This window comes from Meleagris gallopavo, chromosome Z, assembly GCF_905368555.1.
Source record: "Meleagris gallopavo chromosome Z, MGAL_WU_HG_1.1, whole genome shotgun sequence".
NCBI lineage: Eukaryota > Metazoa > Chordata > Aves > Galliformes > Phasianidae > Meleagris > Meleagris gallopavo.
The window spans coordinates 50726079-50751569 of NC_139435.1; the positions used below are offsets into that span (position 1 = coordinate 50726079).

The 25491-nt window shown below is 40.4% G+C and overlaps 2 protein-coding genes across 12 annotated transcripts in view; one reads left to right on the top strand and one right to left on the bottom strand.

The window, feature by feature from the left end:
* Positions 1-4330, top strand: part of SLF1 (SMC5/6 complex localization factor 1) — a 42629-nt gene extending 38299 nt beyond the window's left edge. For all 4 annotated transcript variants that reach the window (XM_085214135.1, XM_085214132.1, XM_085214133.1 and 1 more), the window contains one exon: positions 946-4330. In XM_085214135.1, coding sequence (XP_085070261.1) covers positions 946-1430 — 485 coding nt within the window. In that variant the 3' untranslated portion in view covers positions 1431-4330. The remainder of the gene's footprint in view (positions 1-945) is intronic.
* A 10731-nt stretch (positions 4331-15061) lies between these two features.
* Positions 15062-25491, bottom strand: part of MCTP1 (multiple C2 and transmembrane domain containing 1) — a 257514-nt gene continuing 247084 nt past the window's right edge. For all 8 annotated transcript variants that reach the window (XM_085212694.1, XM_085212695.1, XM_085212691.1 and 5 more), the window contains 4 exons: positions 24541-24650; positions 21121-21230; positions 18160-18257; positions 15062-17100 (listed from right to left, as the gene is read on the bottom strand). In XM_085212694.1, coding sequence (XP_085068820.1) covers positions 17029-17100; positions 18160-18257; positions 21121-21230; positions 24541-24650 — 390 coding nt within the window. In that variant the 3' untranslated portion in view covers positions 15062-17028. The remainder of the gene's footprint in view (positions 17101-18159; positions 18258-21120; positions 21231-24540; positions 24651-25491) is intronic.

Genomic DNA, 25491 nt, shown 5'->3' on the forward strand with positions numbered 1-25491 from the left:
ATAGAGATATGTCATGTATTGTAATTAATTAGTAATTTTAAAAAGTTGTAATTACTTAGTAATTAAAATACATTTCTGAAAACATATGAAGTTATAAAATTGCATCATTGCTTTAGCATAGTAACCCAGATTTACACAAGCAGCTTTATGTTGTTTTCAACTTTGAAAAGCATTGCCTAAAGCTGCTTCAACCCACTTCATTTTTTTATATGGCTTTTCTTAAACTTACAAGACATACTGTAAACTGTTTAATAGCTTCACTGTACTAAAAAACAGGAAATGCTGAAAGAATTTACTATACTCTGAACAAGTAAGATATGTCTCATTTCCTTACTTTAAATCTACTTATTATGGTAATTTCTGCAGAGACCTGCTCAAAATGAATTTGTACCTTAGTTAAGGAAAACTAGGCTTCCTATCTCAATGGTTTACCTTTCTGCATAGCCTAATACCAGATTGGCCGCATCACCCAGGAAGGTAAAGACCGTCATAGTAAATTGCCATTAATTTTCAGACAGTGTCAGCAATTAACCTAGCTTGTAAAATCCTTGATGATCATGTGCATCAGTAATAACATCAGCTAACTTTTTACATATTCTGTGTATTGCAACTTGAAATTTTAGGATAAGATAGATTTTAATTTCTTTTACAGTTCTATATAATAATTCTTCATTTTTCAGTACAGGAAAGCCAGGGAGAAAAGTAAAACAATATCATAAAGAAACTGTTATAATGTTTTTCTCTGCATCTAAATTGTGTTGCTAACGTCTACCTCATCAGTTGCATGAACATAATAACTTAGTGCAAAAAGGAATTTAACACATTTACTTTTTTAAAGAGACTTCTGGTTTCTGGCAAAAAAAAGCTCACCAACCCAAAACGCTAATGTCTTGCTCAGCTGCCAAACAGAACGTGTTATTATTCATATTTGTATTTTTCCTACAGGACCAGTCCTTCTACAGTACAGGGACTCCAATGGAAAATTGCCACTGGATTATGTTCAGTCCCTACAAGTAAAACAAGAACTTCTGAACATTGTTCTTCCGGAAGAGAAAATTGAAAGTTTCAACAAACGTATACAACAAGAGCTCAGCAGTCAGCAAAAAGAATTGTGGTTGGTTTTATTTAACAAGATGCTGCTCAATTTTTGTTCTGTTTATAATCTGTTTTCGCCTTTTACTTTAACTCTCAGAGAGGTAGCTGATTCAAATATGCTTCTAGTAAAGACTGCTGATAGCCATAAGATGAAAGATACATTTCCTGCACATTGGTTAGTAGATACATACTTTAAAGAGCTAGAAACTTTTCAAAAGCTACCACAGTTTATTGAAGAGGTATCTGCATACATGTGTTCTTTTTCTGGAGAACAGATGAAGGCCTTATTAGCAACTCTGGAAACTGTGGTAAAGGCAAATAAGCTCTTTGCTTAAATCCTTTCCATAGGAAGCTTCCATAACCAGTTGCATTGGTTAAATCGTGACTGCTAACCTACAATATTTGGCTGATACTTGTTCTGGTAACTGAAGTACAGATGTCACAGCCGTGCATGTTATTATGTGGCAAAATCTGTCCACTCACAATACCTTCTCATTGTCAGACATCTCTGGATGCATGACAGCACTTCAAGAGTTGCTGTGTTCTTTTAATTTTTAATTTTTCTGTCTTTGAAATATTTGTCACCAGTCTCGTGCCATAGTTCAGTTTGGTTTCTAAAGGTAGAACACCTTAAACTGAGTTACACACCATGTAACAAGCAGCTTTTCCCTTAGAAAAGTGCATACCTACATAATTTACTGCATTTTAACAAAACCAGTATTCTAACTGTCTTTCAGTAAACGAAAATGCAGGGAAAACAGATGTCTTCTCTGCATCTTACCTAAACACGTCTTGCAAAAGTTAGGATAAAATCCTGTAAAATTAAAAACAGAAGATAATAAAACTTTGTTTACAGAATCAGTGTAGTAGCACTTCCCTTGTCTTTGTTAGTTTGGTATACACAAAGATGTTCCAGGGTGCTAATGGTCACATTTGTTTATGCAGACCAACCTGAGGAGTCTGGCCTATTCAGTTGGGTTTTATTCAGCACTCCAGTGGGTGTCACTGACTGGAGCTTTACAATGACCGGGGCATCTTCCTGCCCTCCAGGCCAGTGATGCTGTAAAGGACCAAATGCACCTTCAGCATGAGTGATGATGTCACTAGCTCTGCTCTGCCTCATGCTGGCTTGGAGTGATTTGATAAATCCTATACGTTGGCAGTGCATAAAGTCATCTTGGTAACACCCCTAGGATTCCTCCAATCCAGACGCTGGTAGTAGTAGTGGTATAAATCTATCTGCATTGGCGGGGGAATTTGCTGAGGATTAGACAAGACGGTTTAAATATGTACTGGGCATCAGATTCTGACACTAAGTATGAATCTCCTTAAAAATTACAGGCCATTTAATGTGAGAATTTTGTTCTCTGTTTTGTGAATACATGCAAACTACACATGATAAATCCTCTAAACTAATCCTCTAACCTAATTTAGCGTTGAATGCTACATATTCTATCAGACGGTCCTTTTAATTAATTAAGAAATAGAGAAAATCCTGTGCTGTTCTTTAAAGGTATTGAGGCTCGTGCGGCAGCTGAGCTGTATAATTATGCTGCGAGAGGTTGGATATGTGGAAGAGTTGCGTATTTTGGAGAGCTCTTGTCACAGATTTATACAGCAATGACTATCCTTCCTGCCGTGCATCTTTGTAGAGATCTGGTACAAATTTAGATCAGACTAAAATCTGAGAATATACACTTCTAGTAGAAGATTAACTTTTCCCTTCCTAAGGAAGAGAAGGAAATGCTGCTTTAGAATAAGGACAACTGATCTTTTCTAATGGATTTGGTACAAGATCAGGAATAATTCAAAATCTTAGCCTTCAAAGGAAAGGTACTAATTAGCAACGTTTCCAGTTCTTCCATAGTAGCAATTTGTAGTATTAAAAAAAAGAACCTTAAAAGAAAGGGTATGGATAATAGCTGCTTCTGAAATTGATGTTGCTTGACTGGGAGGAATAAGTTACATTGATGCAGCTGGCTTGCAGCACATTAGAACTTCCATTTAGCCTTTCTGCAGCAGAGACATACGATCTCATAGCAATTAATCTACTGAAGATGCTCAGACGGGGTTGGTCTTTGAACCAGACCTTCTTTACAAATGTTCATTAGTGGCCGATTATTATTTTTATGTGTGCATGCAGAACAGCCTGCTCTGGTAGAATAGAGGGCTGGTTCATACTGGATTTGTTTCTGTTTGTGCCCTTTTGCGTTTCCTACAGTGAAAGAGTTGGAAAAAGCAACACTCAGAAAGCTTTTGTTGTGTGTGAAGATAATTATCAACAAACTTCAGTATTCCCTGTTGCAGGTTGTGATGAAAGAAATACTGCATACATAGTTTGTAAGGAATGCAAAGTATGCCAGCCGTATTAAAATTTTCTTTAATTACATCATAATATTCTACCTCTAACTTTAGCTTAGAGATTGTTGATGTACAATATCAGCCTTTAATTATATGATGGCACTATTTTTCCCTTATGTTCTCTCAGTTTGAGTAAGGATCATCTACTATGCTCTTAACGTCGGTCAGTTTTGTACGTATTCAGTTTTAGGTATAATCATGTTTGCAGACTCCATATCCTTGAAAAATCTTAAATATATCTCTATCATATTTGACATAAGATTTTGTGCTTCATCTCGTTTATTAGAGAGCACCTATTCTCTTTTGGAATAGCAATTTTTAAGTCATTATCACAATGAAGTGAGCTCTATTAAGTGATTAAACTGTCTCCTTTTAAAATCCCTCCATGTTTTGCAATCCAGGGTGCTTCACAAAGATTTGTCCTCAGCCAACCTCGGTTTCTTAGGCCTTTAGTAAGTTTCTCTACATTCTCCACCTACAGCATGCAGCTGCAGAACAGCACTGTTGCACATACATAAACAAAGTACTGCCCAGAGCAGTTGTTGGCTTGTTGTTTGGTAAAAGCATGATGTTTGGTAAAAGCAAAATAGACGTAGCACTCTATGGTACACAGTTGGAATTACAGTGGAATGCAGACTTGTTGTTAAAGCCTCAAAAGTTGCCAAAAAGGAGTACAATTACACCAAATTTCAATATTACAGCTTCTCCAACACATACCTGTTGTTTGACAGCAGTGATACTACTGAACACAAGTGTATTAGGGATGAACTTTGTGTACAAAATGATAAGTGATGTCTGTAAAGACTTTTTCCTGAGTGTTTTTTATATTTCAGAATGTGTCTCATAGCAAATAAAGGACCAAAGATGGCATACAGCAGTGTCTTGTGTGTTTTGCTGCTGTTTAATTCTTTTTTAGGAAAAAACCTTAGTTCACATGGCTTAAATATTACTGTGGTTTTGATACCCATTGAAAGTTTCTGATTGAAAAGTGTCACAGAGTTCAGTGCCAGTGCTTTCTTCTTCAGGTTGGATATTAGGAAGAATTTTTTCTCCAAAAGAGTGATGATGCATTGGCACGGGCTGCTAAGGGGAGAGGAGGAGTCAGTGTCTCTGGTGGTGGTCAAGAACAATGTGGATCTGGCACTGAGGGACTGGTCAGTGGATGTGGTGGGGATGGATAGATGTTCCATTGGATTAAATGATCTTACTGGTCTTTTTCAACCTTAATGATTCTGTGATTCTATGATTCTTTAAAATACATAACTTCAAACAGTGCTGAAACTCTTTCCTACATCACGTTGCTAAATATCTGCATTGACAAAGGTCAGTTCCATAAAAGCTATGTGCAGAGTTAACAGCAGCCCCTTGCCTCAATGCCCTTTGCCTGTGCATTTGTTTTGAAATCTTTGGCTGTAGCATCACACCGTGGTGCTCTGTGGCCAACAGAGTGATTATTCCCCACTGAACACTCTTTAAAATCTGTCAGATAGACAGGTAGCTTCTTTTTTAATCTGTTAAATGTACATTAAATAATCCTATACTGTATTAATCATCAAAATGTAATACACAAAGATCCTTACAAGTTCATAAATCTGTCACCATGTTTACCGGGATGTGAAATGATGCTTCTTCAGGAAAACTGATCTAAAAATTGCACTTTGCCAAACATTCAGCGCTGCTGTCATATTCAGATGAAGATTGTGCATATGCACCCAATTCATCAACAAATCTCTGTGAAGTAAAAATTACAGACTCAGGCTGGCCTGAGAAGTAGCTTAAAGTCAGGATATTAAGAGCTGCTTTGATAGTAGTAAGTTTTAGGCAGTTCTAGAAAAGCAGAAGGCTTTTCTGGGCAAAAGGCTGAATTGAGGAGTGCTGAGCAGTATGTTCTGTGGACAGGGAGACCTGTGGGCGTGCAAAAGGTGAAAGGGGAAGCTGCAGATCAAGTAATACTACACAGAGGGCTTCTTATCTGCTAACCTGTGCTTGGGGCAGAGAGATTTAATTTCTCCAAAAATAATCAGAAGCGTTAAAAAATGATATCTCTGATTGTAATACACATTTAAAAGGTAAATCGGACTGTTTTGTCAGTTTTTGACAACACCAGGAGTTAGAGACTGCAGGGAAGAGAGCAAGGGATGGAGAAAAAAGAGCAAAAGCACTGCACTGCTGCCTAGCTAGGAAACCGAGACCCATCTCCCCAGGGCTCTTTCAATACAACTTTCATTAATCTTTAAGGATGGCTATCTTAGTGATGCTAGAAAGTTGTCATTAGTCTTGAATGCAATAGAAGTGAAAGTAAAAACAGCAGAGGATTGATCAGTCAGCTTGTGCTAATGGTAGGAAGTGCTGACACAGGGAGGTGTGCCTTCGTGGCTTGTCATCTGTGCAGTGTTGAAGTCTAATTAATCTGACTCTTGTCTTACCTAGACAAGCTTGTACACATTTGCTAAATGTCACCACTTTTCAGCAGAACTTGTGAAGAAAGTTACATCCTTGTTTAGCTGCCAGTAGACAGTAGGTGTCTACATCATGTTGATCTTTAAAGTAGAACAGGGTGGATCTAAATATGACCATCTATGTACCGACACATCTGCAACCAACAGTCCTGTTGAAAATTCAGGGGAAGCATAGCTTTTTTTTTTTTTTGCTTTTTTTTTGCTTTTTTTTTCCCAAATAAAAACTGGACTAATCTTAAAAGATCTGTATTAAAAAAATAAACAAATCCTAAAGCTGCAAATTTAAGTTACACAGCTTGCTGGTTTGGTATTTTCTTTCACTGCCTGTTTAGCTTAAACCCATTTCTCACTAATGCTTCAGCTCTGTTATTGATGAGTTGTCACACCTTAGCATGTGCACACTGCTGGCACTTGAATCTGAGCACTGACACAAGCTGGGGGCAGGAGGTGGTCACTGGGACAAACTGTCTTCAGTGCCTCCTAAGCTGCTGGAGATGGGACTTTGAATGGGTGTCGCGTGGGTTGATTATGGCATATATTCTCTATCAGCCCCTTTTGATTTCTGGAGTGTTCATAGAACATGAAGAATTGCTTGTTCCCTGATAGCCTTCTCATGCTCCATACAAAAAGCAGGGAGGGATCTAATAAGATTGAACAATGGACACAGTTACCAAAGGCTCTAGCACAGCTGTAGTTACTGGGAGTTCGGTGACATTGTAGCCGAGGTCTGGGTTTTGACAAATCCAGAAAAAACTTTTCCAAATGCATAATGTGCAGCAGCAGCACCAGGTTTCCAACACACAGCCCACTGTATCAGCCCACCAGCTCGTGGCCACTGGCACTGCTCACCAGCCTGCTGCTGGGGAGGGAACAGGAACTGCTCCACCAGGCAGGCTGCGGGCCCACCAGTGGGACTGCTGATTCAGAGGTTCCCCTTTCACAAATTTACACAGTTTGTTTTTTCTCTGGCTGGTGGAGAATCCTGAAGAGCACCTCTGGAAATACAGGTGGATGTAGACACGCAGAGCTTCAGCAAGAACCTAGGCCATAGAGGAACTTTCAGTCCCTCCAGGACTGTGTGCACAGAAATCACAGAGGTTGGAAAGTGATTGGAAGGTTGTAAAAGACAACTAAGATCATCAAGTTTAACCATCAGCCCATTCCCACTGTGCCCACTAATCATGTTCTCTGTGCCACATGCATACATGTATCAAACACTTCCAGGGACAGCGACTCCACCACGTCCCTGATCAGATTGTTCCACTGCTTCACTGCTCATTCTGGCAAGAAAATTTTCCTAATGTCCAGTCTAAAACTCTAGTACATTCTCTCTCGTCTTATTGCTGTTACCCGAGAGAAGAGGTCGACTCCCACTTCACCATAAGTTTCTTTCAGGGAGTGGTAGAGAGACATAATAAGGTCTCCCCTGAACCTCTTCTTTTCCAGGCTAAACAACCCCAGTTTCCTCAGCTGCTCCCCATAAGACTTGTGCTCCAGACCCACCATTGGCTTTGCTGTCCTTCTTTGGAAATACTCTAAGACTTTGATGCCTTTCTTGTAGTGAGAGGCCCAACAATGAACTCAACACTCGAGCTGCAGCCTCATCTGTGCCAAGTACAGAGGGTTAGTGAGTTCCCTGGTCCTGCTGGCTGCACTATTTCTGATACAAGCCAGAATACCGTTGGCTTTCTGGGCCACCTGAGCATACTGGTCCAGGTTCAGCTGGCTGTAGCATTGCCTGGGGTTGTTGTGGCCAAAGTACAGAACCCAGCACTTGGTCTTGTTGAACTTCATCCCACTGGCTTCAGCCAGTGATACAGCCTGTCCAGATCCCTCTGTAGTGCTTTCTACCTCCAGAAAACCTCCTTTCATCCCAACTTGGAGTCATCTGCAAACTTACTGAGGATGCACTCAGTCTCCTTGTCCAGATCATGAGTAAAGATACCGAACAAGACAGGCCCCAGTTCCAACTCCTAGGGAACACCACTCATGACAGGTCACAGCTGGATTTAAATGCATTCCTCACTACTCTCTGGGCCCAGCCCTTCAGGTAACTCTTTATCCAGCAAAGAGTGCATTTGTCCAAGTGGCACAGGGAGAGCTTGCCCTCCCAATAGGAACATGGTCATCAGGGAAGCCTGAAGGGAGCTGTCTGCAGCTGGCACCAGGAGCAGGGAGGACACATGATCAGAACAGGTGGGGGGGTCAAAGCACACTGACACCCAGTTCATACCAGAGATACCATGATCCCTGGTTTCCAATTGTGTCCCCAGATTAGATACCTGTGACAGACTCTATTCAGAAAGCAAGGGAGGTTTGTGCGTCCCCTTCAGGGCCATGCACACACACACAGACCTCCACATCCCAGAGCATCCTCAGAAGGAAGTTTGTGCTCCTTCCTCCCAAAGGGTGCACCTGTACATCCTCATGAAAAGCTCACAGCTATTTGCTGACTTCCATATGTGTGAAGACCAGAGCTTTGCATGTTTTTAGCCTTCTTCTTCCACCACTCAAAAGATACTTGTTGCTAAAGAGATGGTATTTCCTCTTCCAAAAGTTGGCAGTGCCAAACTGCTAAATCCATGCTATTCACATTGTATTGGCAATTCCATCCAGGACTGCCAAGAGCACTCCCATCACCAAACTGATTTTGGTAAGGTTCTTCTTTCATCCCTCATTTAATAGTGAAGCTTATTATATGGTGTCCACCGTACCTAATGGTTTCAGTTCTTCATTCTATGACTAAACGTCTGTCTCTGGTAGTACCACAGAATCACGCAATCGTAGGAGTTGTAAGGGACCTCTGGAAATCATCGAGTTCGATTCCCTGCTAAAGCAGGTCCCCTACCATAGCAGGCTGAACAGGGATGAAATTAAATGACAAATTGCTTTCAGTACTGAATGTAGGAATAATAAATTGTTTTTAAAGCACATTAATTGGAAATAATATGAGAATTTGCTTGTATTTTACACCATTTAATTTAGCTGATGAGAGAACTGAGATGTACGGGCTTTCCCCAGTACATGGACATGCAGGGGAATGGCTGCAGTTCAGTACTGAGTGGAAGGTGCACTCCATAGGGTTGTATACAAATGAATTGAAATAAAATATAAAATAAAATAAAATATATAGGAACTGGTATTTCTAAAAGTTAGAAACACGTCAGATAGCTGCAGTGGAGTATATCACATTCCCCAACTATGTGTTGGAGGCAAAAAGAGAGTTTAACATCCAGGCTGAGGTGCAGAGAACACAAGAAATTCAGAACTACAGGTGAGAGTTTCCCCTTGTCTAGCACTATTGCCATCTTCCTTTCAAAACGGGCCATCATTCACAAAGCGATAACTAATGCAGCAGTTTGAGCCAGGGCAGCAGGGCAGACACAGTACAAAACCCACAGAGAAGGTGGATGAGCAGGCAGCTGCTGCCCCTCAGTTACAGCTCTGCTCAACAGGCTCGTCTGCAGCTCCAGGATTGCAGACAGCAGTCCCAGATCCCCCTGTCCTCAGCTTGCACTGGAGACAAACTCACCACCTTACTCCAGATCCACTCCTAAGCTCTCCTTTTGCTATATCACAACTTAAATCAAAAGGTAAACAGAATCTCTGGCTTCAAACTTCCTTGCATTTCAAAGTGTTGGCATCAAGTGCATCAACTTCTCCAAAAATTTATTTCTTTTCACAATGCTGCTATTTGCTCTCTGGTCAAAATGCATCCTCTGCACTGTGCTGCAGAGAGGCAGCAAGCCTCAGCCTTGAACTGAAGACTGCAGACTGTGCAGTGGCAACCACTTTTCACCACAGAGAATTAATGACAGCAGCTCCCTCCCACCCACACTTTGATACAATTACTAGTTTTAAATATGACTCTTCACAAACTATAGGTTTTATGCTTTCCTATGGTTTCCGTTATTTATTTTCCAAAATATCCATTATGATTCAATTCCAGTCATACACAGGTACAAAGCATTTAAATGGAATGGAGAGAGATTCCAAAGTCCAACATTTCAGAACCATGAACAGACAGCAAGATGTATGTATATACACAAACAAATATAATGGAATGGTTACACAACTCCCAGAAGAAACTTACTTCTTTTAAATGTGGGGTTTCTTTCTTTGTATTCTTCATTTGCAGACTGATTTTTCATGGGGAACAATTTTAAAACATCTCACAACTGACCTGCACTCACTGCAGTGAGCCCATGGGAATGAGATGGGAGCATGGCAGCCAAAGGCCAACTGCGGGCAGCAGGGGAACTGCAAGGTGAGAGCACTGACAGTCTTACCCTGAGGTCTCTTCTGCCTTCAGGCTGTACAAACAAGGCCCTGTTTCTGCTGAATGTGGGGTTTGCCATGTGTCACAGCCAGCGGCAGTGCCACCCTTCCATGGCTTTTGAAGTTCAGTACCACAGAATCACGGAACCACAGAATTAAAGAATGGCTCAGGTTGGAAGGGACCTTAAAGACATTCAGTTCCAATCTGCTGCTGTGGGCATGGTCACCACCCATCTTCCAGAGAGTCCTAAGTGCTCTGAAAGAACATCAGTTTGTGATCATTGACCTGAAAGTCTTTTCCAAAATGCCCATGAACACCAGGGAGGCTGGGCAGAACTCTGAGGAGGTGCGGTGAGGGAATCGAGTGCAGAAGCAGAGCACAAAGAGGAGAGTGGTCTAAGTGAACCATTACAGGTAGCACGCATGGCTCTGGTAAGGCAGCAACAAAAGCTGAAAAAAAGGTGAGGTCAGGAAGATCTGAAGTGCTGACATAAGAGCAATATCTGAAGCTTAGGGAACATTCTGCCTAGGAATTAAGTCTATAAGAACATAAGGCAAAGAGAAATTGTGAGTACGAAAGAAAGGAGGAACCCATCAAAACACAAAGTAACACAGGGAGAAACAGCAGGAGAGTGTGATGTGGCGAACAGTGAGATTCCGCAGTCAGGTTTAATTGTCAGCATTGGAAGCGACTGGGACATCCAGGAGAGGAGATGGGGTGCAGCAGCCTTTAGTCTGGTGTCCGGAGGCTATGGGTCAAGGTGGGAAGGAAGAAGGAGTGTCCTTGGCACCAGCAGGCACGGGAACAGCCCCACTGCACACAGTCAGCAACATCTAGCATTAAGAGATGGGAAAGAAGGTGGCAGCAGGGGAAGAGGGCGCTGATGTAGCCATGGCTTTGAGCTACAGAACACAGCAGGGATGCCAGAGAAATACCATGGCTGTGTTGTGAAGGGAAAATAAAACCAGGCTGGTACCCCTGCAGATCTCCTTCCAGAAATTCTCCAAGATGCCACCCAGTTGTTCCAAAACTGTGCACTGACACAGCAAACTGCTTTGAAAGTGAGATGTTTACTTCTAGATATATTCTGTAGATAGAATTTCATTCTTTAAACCTCACTATTAAAAAATAATAATAATTATAAATCCTGCAAGAATTAGCTGTTATTGACAGCCACCTAGTTTACAACGAACGCACCTAACGATCCATGGCCACCCTTGCTTCTCCTTCCCCTTCTCAATACATGTTTATAGGGCCTCAGCTGGAGGAACAGAAATGCAGCTGAGGGAAAGAGCTGCTGTGGTCTCCAGGCCCCTTTTTCCAATCTGACCATGACTTGTGAGCATCAACTCATCTAGACACAAGAAGGATGGCTTGCACAGCTAGTGCATGTCCCAGGGCTTGGTAGACTCAGGGTAAAGGAGAACACTTTTTGCTTTTGTTACCATATTTGTTCAGGGGGCAGAGAAAAATCTTCCTCTGTGTTTTAGCTCAAGAATAGATGTACACTGAGTATGCTGGGTTTATGAGATGGAAACTTCTGCTACTGAGAGAAAGTCAGCGCACCAAAACATTGATTAATGAGGCCAGTTTAACATGTGAAGCAGAGCTGGACAAGAGATCCCTTAAAGAGCTTTTCCAGTGCCTCGTTTGGCAGAAAGCTCATGCCTTTTTGTGTGCCTTTGTGTGAGATGATGGCAGCCTCCACAGCCACAGCGATCAGAGCACGTCCATCACATGGCCCTGTGCAGCAGGTAAGCTTCTGCCAGGAAGCACCCAGCTAGGGCAGACACCAACACTGCACTTCTTTCCTCCTTCCTTTAGATAATATTTAGAAATAACACAATGAGACATTCAATGTTTCCATTTCCTTTTCAAGTTTCTGATTTCTGGCATGAAAGGAGGACAGTAAGAGCCTGAATTCCAACGCTTGCTCATTTCCTCACAACTGCTCTGTGCTTAACACTATCTATAAATTTGAACATGTTTTTTGCATAATCAAGCAGCATGTCTGTGCTTTCTTTCTTACTTTTGACTGGAGATCCTTCTTCATCAGTTGTGGCTCTAAAAGGTACTTTTTTCTTTTTTTTTGTGACATTCACAGAAAAGACCATGCATAATGAACAATTATGCAAAGTAAACTTTGTAGGAGTGTGCCTTTATGTCAGGGTACAGAAGGTCAGGCAATATCAACTTATTAAATTACTCCAGAAAATATTAGTCTGCACTCTTTAATCAAAAAGATATCAATGATCAACACTGTGGCCTTTCCTTTAATCACCTGCTGTAATTTAATCAAAAGCTGAGCAAGAAAAGCAGTTTTGAGTGTTACTTTTGATTATATTAAAATGGAAAAAATCTTTATTACTGTATGAATCACAGCTAAGGATTTCAGGCTCTTATACTGTGCAACCTGAAGCATAGGAAAGCTTTTGACATTTAAATTTAATTCAGAACTAAGGTGATGAAAAGAAAAACATGGCCTTTAGTAAAAAAAAAACCCTCAATTTAGAACTTTCAGAATTTTAAGTTGGACACTCAAGATTCCACTGGTGCAGAATATGTTCACTTCAAAATATTGCTAAATCTGACATCTCTTGAGCCCTCAACCCTTACTGAGAAAAAGGAAATTATCCAGAAGTACAGTGCCCTGTGCAATGGATAATTTCCTCTCCTCTCCTCTCCTCTCCTCTCCTCTCCTCTCCTCTCTCTCTCCTCTCCTCTCCTCTCCTCTCCTCTCCTCTCCTCTCCTCTCCTCTCCTCTCCCCTCCTCTCCTCTCCTCTCCTCTCCTCCCCTCCCCTCCCCTCCCCTCCCCTCCCCTCTCCCTTCCCTTCCCTTCCCTTCCCTTCCCTTCCCTTCCCTTCCCTTCCCTTCCCTTCCCTTCCCTTCCCTTCCCTTCCCTTCCCTTCCCTTCCCTTCCCTTCCCTTCCCTTCCCTTCCCTTCCCTTCCCTTCCCTTCCCTTCCCTTCCCTTCCCTTCCCTTCCCTTCCCTTCCCTTCCCTTCCCTTCCCTTCCCAAACAATGGTAGCTCATGGATTTTTAATCTAAACTAAGATCTAAAAATCTTAGTTTGTGAGAAACATTTCCTTTTGACTGATTACAGTGACACAAAAGAAGCAGCAAAGAATTCCCAATAGCTCTTGCAGCAAAAGTATCCAAGTCTGACTGCATGGCCTATGCACATCCATTTCTATGGCTAGTGGACAACTTTAGTTTTAGTTTTTTGGTTTGGTTAAGGTGGCTGAGGGCAAATGCTTCTACGGTAGAAATGACGTGTCCTTTCTTCATCCAGAGCAGAACAAGCTCACCTGGAGGTGAATCTTTACTCCAGGCCATTCCCACTTCTGCTCCTGCATTCCTCATGCACTGCACAATGCTTCCAGCCACATGCATTTCACCCTGCTCTATCAGTGCCAAGTAGGGGATAGCATGCTTCTCTAAAGACCTCACTTTTTTCTCAGATGCCATCTAAAACTGTAATCTATTTGGGAATAGTCAGATTTCTCCTCTGAGAAAAACACAATGCTTTTATGCTGTGCTCTAATTAGGCAGAAGGCGACGGAAATCGTGCTTCACACTGAAAAATACCTATAATTTCAACTACATTCAACTTCTAAATCTTCGGTTGATCACCTCTGTGAGATTTCAGAAAAATTCCAAAGGAGGAAGCATTTACTGAAAATTTGCAATTGCAGTTTAGGTGGGGGGTGGGAAATTAGCAGCTTTAATAGAAGCAGCTGCAGAGCAATCTGGAAATCAGCCCAGTTGGGAGGAAAAAAGTTTGTCCTCCAAAGACAAGCAGACTCAGAATTGTACAGAAGTTTGTGTCCAGCTGCCAGTACATCACCTGCAGAAATGAGAGAGCTGCAAACATCATGCTGATTTTTGAATGATATAATGATGACTAGAAAATGAATTTTTCCTTTCTTGTCTTGCTTTGTACTCCTGGACTATGTCAGAATATAATACTTCGCTATCATGCAGTACATTGTTGACAGTTTCAACAACTATTCCTCTTGTTGTTAAAGCTCCTGTTAGCAGATATGCAGCCTAGTTAACGAATTTTTTATTATTCCATTATTGTTTTAATTGCACCTTCCTTTTTAGTCCACTTGGATTTTAAATGCTAGCTTACAGTACTGTACCTCCTCAAGTTAAAGATCACTGATGCTATTATGAATATTTTCACTTGTTTCTGACTTTGGATAGAAGTCACTGTACTGTGAATTTTCAGCAGAAACATAACTGCACCTTGGGCAAACAGCCTGTAATGGATTCAGAGTGCTCTAACACTTAACTTTAAGTGTGGAACCATATATATTTTCTTTCCCTAGAACAAAAAGCATTTCATGATAGTGTGATACATTGTTCTTTCCTGATTGCTTATGCATGGAAAAGTTGCTAAGCAGTAATACCAGGGAAATCTAACAAGGAACTGACTTCAGCATCCATATAGAAATCAAAGATACAGTGTAATATTTACAGTATAAGGCAAGACCAAACCTCTAAATAGGTCTCTCCCACAAACTTAAAAAACTGACAAGCACAGACAAACTATTTTAAAACATTTTAAAACACTGCTTTGTGGCAAGGATAAGCCACAGTTAATCAAGGTGTTCTGAGTCAGTTCTACTTCTGTACATTACATGTTCAGTGAGATCAGTTCTAAACAAAAGAGGCATTAACAGTGATTTAGCAAGTTTCAAGGAACCGATGCTCCCCGCCCCCCCAGCTCCACTTCCATATTTAGAGGCTTAGAACACAGAAACCTTGCACACAGACATACAATGTTTTCTATCACTTGCCCCTCATTCCATCTGTGTGATGGCACCACAGGACTACAAAGAAGTTGCATTCTGCAATAAGTAGAGAGATGCTTAAAACTGTGTTTAATGCAGAAAATGTGTGTTCAAGACATTACCACCAAAGAAGACATCTGAAATTGAGTACAGAAAAAACAAACAAACAAAAAAAAACCCAACTCAGTTGGAGATTGCACACAGAGTGATGGGTAGTTTTAAGAAGGTACAAGGCTTGTAATGTATCAAAGAACAAAGCAAAAGCAAAAACTGGCAACAATTTGCACACTGTCAAGTCAAAAGTTTGCTTTTTTTTTTTTTTTTTTTTTTTAAACAAGGCTCACAAATAAATCTGTTGTCATCAATAGTAAGCTATTGTTTGGGTAACACAAAGTGAAAAGGTGGCTACATAAATTCATTTAAAATCATGATGTAACATTAGCATATTTAGGCCTAAGACTTTCTAGAGATTGGTTGATTGGCATTTTTTCAAACACAAGAAACAAGATCAAAATAACTTTTATATCAGAAATCAGCTATCAATGTGTGTGTAAAATAAATTCAGAATGATCTTTCAGGAGCAATGCAACTAACGTAAAATTCTTTAGACAAAGATATATACATCTGCTTGCAAAGTATTTCTAAATAGTCTCTTCAAAAAATAGTCAGAGTAGTGCAATATAACTTCATCAGCAATTGCAAACTACGAGAGGTAACCCATGGAGAACAACACAGAAAACTCCTCTGGAGGATGGAGTTCTGCAGCCTTCCCTGGGCAGAAATCCCCTTTAGAATCACCGGGAGCTATGACTAAGAGCTGTGCACAGAAAGTCCCCTCGGAATGAGCTCTCTGCTCACTACCCAGGGAGCTGAGCGTGGAAGTCTACAAGCGGAATCAGAATATATCCCCAAGCACTCGTTACGCAGTGGCCACTAAAACCATTGAAATGTAAACCTTTCCTACTCTAGGTTCCGTCCAATTCATGAAACAATGCAGTTTCCATGCAATAGGGCGCAGTTGTTATCAGAACTGATGATGTGATCAGCTAACAAAATAGTCAGTATATCAGTTTAACCATAACTGCATAATTTCTTCTACTTTATATTTCACACCGGTAACAGGTAATGTGTTATAGCACAGAGCACATATAAATATGATCTCGTGATTTGAAAGCAAAAACATTTTCTGCAAGATTTCCATAGTAAAATATTCACGTGCACAAAGGGTGTTCATAGCATGACACCCAAAGCAACATGGAGATAGTTTGATAGTATTTCCAGTACAGCAGAACTATGGGCTTAATTCACAAAACCATGTAGTACAAATGAAGGTTACAGGTACATATAAAAAAATCAGATAGGCAATCAATTAGAAACCTGGCAGTATTTTGAGAGAGACAGAGATTTTCAGGTCTAATAATGGAATGATTAAAATGCAGGAACTTCATTGGGGAGCTCCAAAGAGAGATTTGCGCTTGGAGTCTTTTATTGTCTTCTAAGTAGCCCTACTGCACAGGAGTACACTGCACCAGAAGTTAACACCAGGGTCTGGATTTGAAAAAAAACTGCTAAAACTTAAGTGCAGTAGGTTTCACTACATTGTATTTCTGTTGACATGTATAAAACATAGAAAACTGTAACGATGACTTCCTGGATAAAAATATTACGGCTCACAAATAAAATCTGACAGAACTTCTGAGTCAGATTTAAACTGATACCTTTTGTAGATTTCATTGGCACGAATTGAGTATTTTAGATCTCTCCGACCATTGAGGAGCAGTGCGTTTTTACCATTCTACACTAACTTCTTCAGCGTGTTACGCTATTCCAAACAGCAACAGCCTTACTTGAAACCTTCATTAAATGTGTCTTTACAGTGCTAAGTATATATTCAATGAAAAACACCTTTATATGGTATTTACAAATTCTCCCCATTAGAAAAAAAAAGGCAAAATAAATAAAAAGCTTAGAGAAAGGAAATGCTGTTTAGGCTGTAGGTTTTTCCTTTTGTCGTCCCCCAGCAGATGCTAGTTTCTAGCCAGGATTGTTTTTCTTCCTTTTGCTTGGGCTGTGACTGGGATCTTGTTTCAGTTCATGGTATTGCACCTGTTTAAACACAACATTTAGAAACTGGTCAGGTGGGCACCTGCTAGAGAAAGAAAGAAAGAGTTCTATTTTTTTTCAAGGTGAAATGAAAAAAACAGGGAAAACTATCCCCCTGCAAACGATATGGACTCTACAGCTGTGATTCTACAACAGAATGATAGTTCCAAAGTAAGAAGGAAAAACACATTTAGGAAAATCCTGCCAGGAAGTAAGACTCTGCTGATGTAAGCTTTAAAAAGGCTACCTTTTGTTTTTTTTCTTGCATGAGATGTGAAAGAAAATAAATACTACCACCTCTAAGGAGCTGAATGAATATTCTCTGCAATTTGTTTCACAAAAACACATTTATTTTCAAAGGCCTAACAAAGACAGGATCAGATTCACATCACACATATGCATATGCACCTCTTATTTATACTAGCTCAGATCAGAAACCACTACCAGAAATATGGGAAGAGTATCACCACTGTGATACTGGAAGTAATTTATGTGTCCAACATATCTTAGTGCTTGTACCTACACAAGGGGTTGTATACTGCACTATAAAATCTTATAATTCGCAACTACGTCACTTTTAAAGAATTTTATGGTCTCAGTTGAACTGCAGCCAAAAATCTTCACCTGTGAAGTACACAGAGCTTCACAGAACATAGGACACTGGCTCCTGGCATTGTTTGGTCCTCCATTGGCCTTTCTGCCTGTCTTAGTGGCCTAAGATAGCAATGTTTCCTACAAAAAATCACTGCAGTGCCTCATCTCTGGAGGCTGCTCAACACAAGCTGTAGCACCTACAGACAATTCAAATACTGTATTTTTAGAGATTTCCTGTAGGCATAACAGAGATAGTTGCTTACTGCTTGCAGGACGAAGTACCAAAGACTACTTAAGACTCATGATGTATACCACACTTGAGTTTCAATTTCTTTAAGCCAAAGAAAGTGAAATCAAAACAACAGCTTTAAAAACAAACAAACAAATGAATAAATAAATAAATTTTAATCAGAAAATCATGATGTCATATGTTAAACTAACACTTAACAGCTTAAGAACTATACACACCACTTGCACATCTGAAGGAACTCTGGACAGAAAGTCAAGTAGCTCGTTGTTATCAATTGCATATGGGCTTCGAATCTTCTTTGTAAATTTATTGATACCTGCAGAAAAGAGCATTCAAATGTTACTGTAGTCATCTTTTTTACTCAGTAGATATATACACAGAGAAAGTCCTGAGAAATAAGTTAGGATCAATTTCCAAGCCTGATACTAGCATTAATGAAAGCACAAACTGTCAATGCTCTAGCAGTCATCTGCTGTTGTGGTTCCCTGTGATTCAAAGTGCAAGCATTCTAGCAACACATTCCAACTCCTCTAATAATTTTAAACAAATCTGACTGAGAACTCCCTTTACAATGGGATCTGTGTTCATGATGCAAAAGTTAGGAAGAGGAGAGAAATAACACATACCCCATTCCTATGAAGGATAGGACTAGTACTGGACAGCTTAATAACAGGTTAGATAACAAGGAATATCTCTCTATAGCTATGGATGATGAAGTAGATAAGAAGTAGCTCACCATGTGAAGGCTGAAGGAAGAAGTAACACAAATCTCTGTCTGGGAATGACAGATGCAGATGATCTGATTGCACAGAGAGAATGGACGCAATGGCTCTTCTACATCACAGCCTTACAGAGCCAACTGGCAAACAGCATTCAAAAGCACCAAGAATCCTCCCTTAACTAAGATAAAAGTAAGCTTTTAACTTATCTTTGTTTATGTACCATGAAATATAATCTCAGATTCATGTAGTTTTCATAAGAATCTTGTGCGTAGGTGCTGGAAGCACACATTTCAGTCATGGCCAGTAATGGTACAAACTGCACAGATTCTCAGTTGAGCAGGAGAAAGCTGGGATAGCATTTGAAAATGTGCTGCTCTGTGTAATTTATCAAGGCATCAGCAATAATTCAGTCTATCTTTCAAGAGTTCTTTGAGACTTTTAGAAAGCTTTAGCAGAGACATAAAAGCTTCAGACACAGTGTACAAGCAGCAGCAGTCTTGGAAACGCCCATGGGTTCTCACTGAATGAATTCTCAACTCTCTGATAAAGCAGAAGACTGCTGCAATATCTTTATCCAGAGATTAAATAATGAATACTGGAAAAGAACATGTGGAATTCAAAAATGTTTGTTGAAGAAGATCCTCTTCATCAGCAAGTCACTAAGAAATTCAAGGTCTGCCCAACTGCTTATTGCAAATGGCTATTGGACCACTCACTGGTGCACTCAGGAATTAAACAGGCCTACCTTATCAATTGTTGCTCAAAGAAAAGACACTGTGAAAACAGTTGAAAGACACACTGTGAAAGCAAATGCATGCAGCAGCAGGGCTTGAGAAAAGAGAAGAACATCAGTCAGGAGGCTATAGGGGAAACAAAATGCAACAAGAGGATTAGGCCTCTTCTAAAAGCTTGAAAATTTTCAGTTTATTTTCTTTACACTCTTTAATACATACACAACTGTAGCATCAACCAAGGCTTTGCACTGCTGGGATTAGAGCGCAAATGTGGTTCCTGTTCCACTTGGGCTAATGTAGCAAAAGCTCAAGGACCAAGAGCCTGCTGAAGAGAAAAACAGCAAAGAACTGAGAATTTCTTGCCAGAGCAGGCAGGAACAGGAAGTCCCTATACAGATCCACAAGAGGAAGACAGCTATACATAAGACCAGCCACAGCGTGGAGGAATTTTCATAAAAAAACCATTTGCCCTCCCAAAGAAAAACATGGGCAGATGCCACTACAGAGATATTCAGCTTCCTACGGACGAAAGTCAAGCAACAGGGATGATTCCTTTCCAGTGCATATACAAAAGAGATGAAGAAATGTATATACACAGGGGAGGCTAGAAACATAAAATAATGGAGAAAACGGCATGTGTTTGGAATGCTACATTTCTGAAAGGAGAGCCACTGCCTTCACGTGGCATGACATGTCTCTCTGCTAAACTAAAAGTGTGAGTTCCATCCAAGTGACATGGAGTATGGGAATAAATGAAATTCCCATGCAGGAAAAGACACTATAGAAGACTATATAATTGCTTCTTTTAGTTCTTTCTTTAGTTCAAATCCTTATCATTTGTATCTCTCTATTTTGCATATTCTGCTGCACTGATTTGTAAAGACTGCAAGGATAGTACCAATCCTGGCTGATAAATAATAAACATACCCTTTGAAGTAACTTCGATGATTTTATGTTCCTTGAATTCAAAAGTTCTTTACAAAACCATGATTGTTCCCTTCAGAAAAGATTTAATGGAGACAGTGTTCTCTGCAAGTTTACACTACTGAGTTAAGCGTACAGCTAATGGTGATGTACGATGTATAAGAAATGAACAAATGCAAATTTAGTAGTATAATTTATAGCAGATGAAGTAGTAGTACTTCTTACTTCAGAAGAAATCAGTGTAAAGAATAAACATAAGGAAAAGTAATGAGAGTTTGGCTCAATCACACTTCCAACTCCAAGACCCGCCCTCCAGATCCTTAGTTTCATTTCATTATCAACTGGCCAGACACAGTGCGTATCTTTTCTTCAGACTAAAGGTGACCTTTTAAACAGGTTTCTTGTTGCTATGTTTACATATACTTTCACAAGATGAAGTATAGCAGTAAAACAGGCATATTGTCCTAAATGCACTATATAGATTGAAATGCCTCTGTTTGTGTATAAGTGGTGAAAATAAATCAGAGTAATATCTAGACAAAGCAACACTTTGATATATGAAGAATCCTCATGGCTACATGTTTATAATATGATGAAGTCTAGAATGCCAGCCAAGAAAAATGCATTTTGCAGGTGTGTCTAAATCTTTATGCAGTTGTGATTTTTAACTAACCTGTCTGTTTCCATCATGGAGAAGCTTCATGACCATAAATACCGAAAAGTACTGACAATGTAAGTCATCCCTTAAAAACCAGATTTTTCTAAGTGGCACAGACAGTTAAAAAAAGGCTTTACTTACCCCAGACAAGGACAATGTATCTCAATGGAATGAAATACAGGATGACTGTGAGCACACAGAGGGCAACAATTGCCAGCCAGCTCAGGAACGGGACAGTCCAGTTGAATGTGCTAAGTGAAAGATTAACAAAAATCAGAAAATGGTCACCTGCCAGTCAATAATAAAATGCACACTGAGCAAGAAATAGCCCAGGAGGAATAGCAGTTTCCATTAGTGACAACAAACTCAGACTACAAATAAAGGCATGGGTGCTGGGATGCTAGACATCAGGGAGAATGTAAGTATCTACTCTCAGGTAAAAAGAAAGGATGTCCTGGCATTACCGCTGCTCCACTGAATGGCATGTCTCCATGGCCCTGCTGCCCACCTCTTCCAAAGGAAGTGTGCTCAGCTTCATGCAATTTCCATGCTTCCCCCAGTTTTGGAAAAAAAACAAACAATTCCCGTCCCTGCAAATGTACTTGCTCAGGCAACAGTGATCTCCGTTTTCAGCTCATTTTTCCTTGACCAGCAAGAGCAGAAAGTAGGAAGAAGATGGAAAAGGATACAACAGCAGTGGATGAAAGAAGGACCAAATAACCCCTGGTCAAGCGGCAGGAGAAAAATGCAGGAAGGTCTTTGGTTTTGTTTTTTTTTTTAAAAAAAAAGGAGGGGAGGGAGAGTAGCATAAGAAAAAGTACATTACAGGAAAAGGCACAAAAAAACTTCATCATTCCAGATCAAATGAAATCAAATGGATATTCCTTGAATAAAGGAGAATAATTTCTGGGATCCCACCAGAGTTTCAGGGCACTGGCTTTACAAAAAAGCCCCAGATTAAAAATGACTTAACAAGAGTTCAAAATTCTATAACTTGATATTCTATTACTTGATAAAAAAAACTGCTGATCTCCTCATTTTGCAGAGATTAATGTATGGGCAGAATAAGTGAAAACTAATGAGTCTAGAAATAGCCATGCAGTGGCTCCCCAGTCTCTACAGGCAAGCAAGAGAGAAAGGACAGATGGCCAACTTAGATGTGTGTCCCATGGGAACACCAGTGCAGGGAGCCTGACTAAGTGGGACTGCACCATGAAAGCACCACCATGTCAAAGGTGCAGCATGACATTTATGCAGAAGGAAAATGCAGCTTTGGCTCTAAGTAGCTTGATGATACTCTTTAAAGAATTACCACTAACTATATGCCCAATCAGTGCGATTACATTATTTTGGCTTCTCTGGGTGAATAACTGCAATTATCTGAATTGCTAGCCATATTTTTCATAATGAGCTCTGGCTTCATGTGTTTATTTGTCTTCTTTTCTCCCTGGCAATTTTGACATGTCTCCAGAGTGAACATTATGTAGTGTCACTTGGTGTGGGATCACTCCCGCTCTCCTCAAGGGACACCTGCTCTTTTCCCCTCTTCTGCATGCATTTGGGATGAACAGAAGGTTGAGGGTCTGCTCATGTTCCTGTGACTCGGCTTTGTGCAATGGATCACAGACACACCATGTGTGGGAACACTGGCTCCTCACTTAGCAAACCTCCGTATGTGCTGTGTTAGCACAGCATTCAGTACAGGTTTCCCATTATAGTTTTAGGAACAAATTACAGAGAATTATAGGAAGATTTGGTCTCACTATGCTTAGAAAATTCTGTTGCTCTCATCTGGTATATAACAGAACAAACCCTACTTCCAAAGTGCACAATTTGAAAAAATTAATCATCAAGGCAATTTCCATAAGCAGTCTTCTGATAAAAGACTTCTTTTACAGAGGCTCGTTTGACTTGTCTGGAAAACTTGTGCAATACGCTGTGCTTACATCTGCCTCTGCTGCTGTGAATGTGGCCTATTTGCAAGTGTCCCTGTGAGAATATCTCCTGCAGCACGACCTCTACCCAATATACCAATTCTCTAAAATTGCCTTACATTTATTTTGGGGTCATATCCCTCTGTACAGGCTACGGTCTTAGAAACTGGGAACACCAAGGTGCTGCACATTGCATTGGATAGTGGGAAAAAAAAAGAACATATTCCAGATGCCTTGTGCTCAGAGTATACCCAAACCAAGCAAGAACACGCAGCTTTAACTTTTCCATAAGATATGTGAAGTGCATGAATGGAAACTTTATAGCAACACTACTCTGTGTAGCTCACAAGACACCCCTCTGCCTACCCTCCCTGCCACAGTGGAAAGGAGGCTGTGAACACTCTTCTCATGACTCTTCATCTTGCAAGTCTCTGCTCTCAGCTTTCAAAGGGCAGAAAGCCAAGTCAGTTCTGTCCCTGCCTCTCAGCTGACAGTGCTTCTGGAGGGAGCTCTCCGGATGTCAAACAAAAGTCCTTAGGCTGCTGCTTGGTGACCTTGCAAAAAATCCACCAAACTTCCTGTCACAAATCTCAAGCCTCTCTTGCTTAAGGTCTAAACTTCTTGGCAGTTCTGATATATCATCTATAAAGTGTTATAAATTAAATATAATCCAAGAGGAAAGGTTTTCCTAACTCACATAAACAGAACATCTACAGCAAATGAAATGAATATACATATTGTAGAAACGAAGAATCATTAAGGTTGGAAAAGACCACTAGGATCATTATGTCCAACCCAAGCCCATCTGCATCGTTATGTCCCTCAGAGCCACATCCACATAGTTCTCAAACACCGCCAGGGACAGTGACTCCACCACCTGCCAAGGCAGCCCGTTCAATGCATCACTACTCTTTTCAGAGAATAAATGTTTCCTTATATCCAACTGGAACCTCCCCTGGTGCAACTTAAAGCTATTACCTCTCATCCTATCACTATTAGCGGGACAAGAGGCTGACCTCTACTTCGCCACAGCCTCCCTTCAGGTCACTGTAAAGAGGGATAAGGTCTCTCCTGAGCCTCCTCCAGACTGAACCATCCAAATTCTCTCAGCAGTTCCCTGTAAGACTTCCACACCCCTCACAGCTTTGCTGCCCTTCTCTGGACACGCTCCAGGGCCTTGATGTCTTTCTTGTAGTGAGGGGCCCAAAACTGAACACAAGGTATGGCCTCATCAGAGCTGAGTATGGAGGGACGATCACCTCCCTGTTCCTGCTGGCTGCACTATTTCTGATACAAGCCAGAATGCTGTGAGCCTTCATCTACATATCCTGAAACCTCATTTCAGCTCTGCTTATTTCCTTTATCAAAATTGCATTTTTTATTATTATTTTTAAGTAACTGCTGTTAGATTCACAGTAAGATTCTCATTCTGTTTCACTCCAATGCCTTAATTCTGATATTTTCCTCCCAATTAATATATTTTTGAATTCCAAAATTAATCTGGCAATATTGTCATTAAGTTAGGTCTGCCACAGAGCAAAGTAAATAAAGATGAGTTTTAGGAACAGATTGGCCAAAACCGGAGCCTCTCATGAACACGAGTAGAGAGCACCATGTCAGCACTTACTTCTTTATCCTTTCTCCAAAGGAAGCTACTTCATCAAGGATGTTCTGGACACTAACACACACCTCTTGAATGGCATACAGTTTATCCATAAAACCTTTTTTCTCGCTGTCCTAAAGGAAAGAATAATAGTTATTATACAAAAACAAATCTGTAGGAAATACCCCATGCATCCATCCATGAGGTTTCAGAAGAGTTGCTTAATTTTAGCACAGGAAAGGCACACTGTCATTCTGTGCCACATATCTCTTTCGTATACCCAGTTTCACATACCTACCACGCTCACAGAAACTCTGCCAGGTGTTCAGCACTCCGTGCTGCCTTCAACACAGCAGCACAGGGGCAGCCCCATCCTGTGTGACAGCATGTGGCATCCACCCACAAACCTGAGCCTGTCATGCAGTGCTGGACAAGTCCTTGTTAATATTCAAGTTTATGAAATGTACTGGAGACATAATTCCAAGCTGTCTATCTCTAATCCCAGGAAGGCTGTAGCATCAAGTCCACACAGAGCCAGAATTCAAGAGAAATGCAGAATTAGACGGGCTTAAAACCAAGCATCGCTCCGGGCAAAAATAACAATTTATCTTCATTTTTACTGACTACAAGGGAAGTTGGAATTGTTACTCAACATTTTCAGTGGATTAATGTCGTATTATACTTTCTAGGTTAAATTTGATTAGTTCTTTCCCAAAACATGAAATGTAATTAAAAATACTTCAAGATTAGCAAAAAGCAGCAAAATCTTTGATAAAAAGGTTGTTCAGCATTTTGTTATCACAAACAACTTACTACAGCAGTCTCTGTAACTGACTCCAAAGACAAGCACCTAAAAAATTATGATAGGCTGTATTGCATTTTTCTTTTCTTCTCCTGATTCCTAATTAGCAGACACCATATTGGTTTGCTTATTTTGTTGACATTTTTCCAGTCTTTCTAAGTCAGACTGGATGT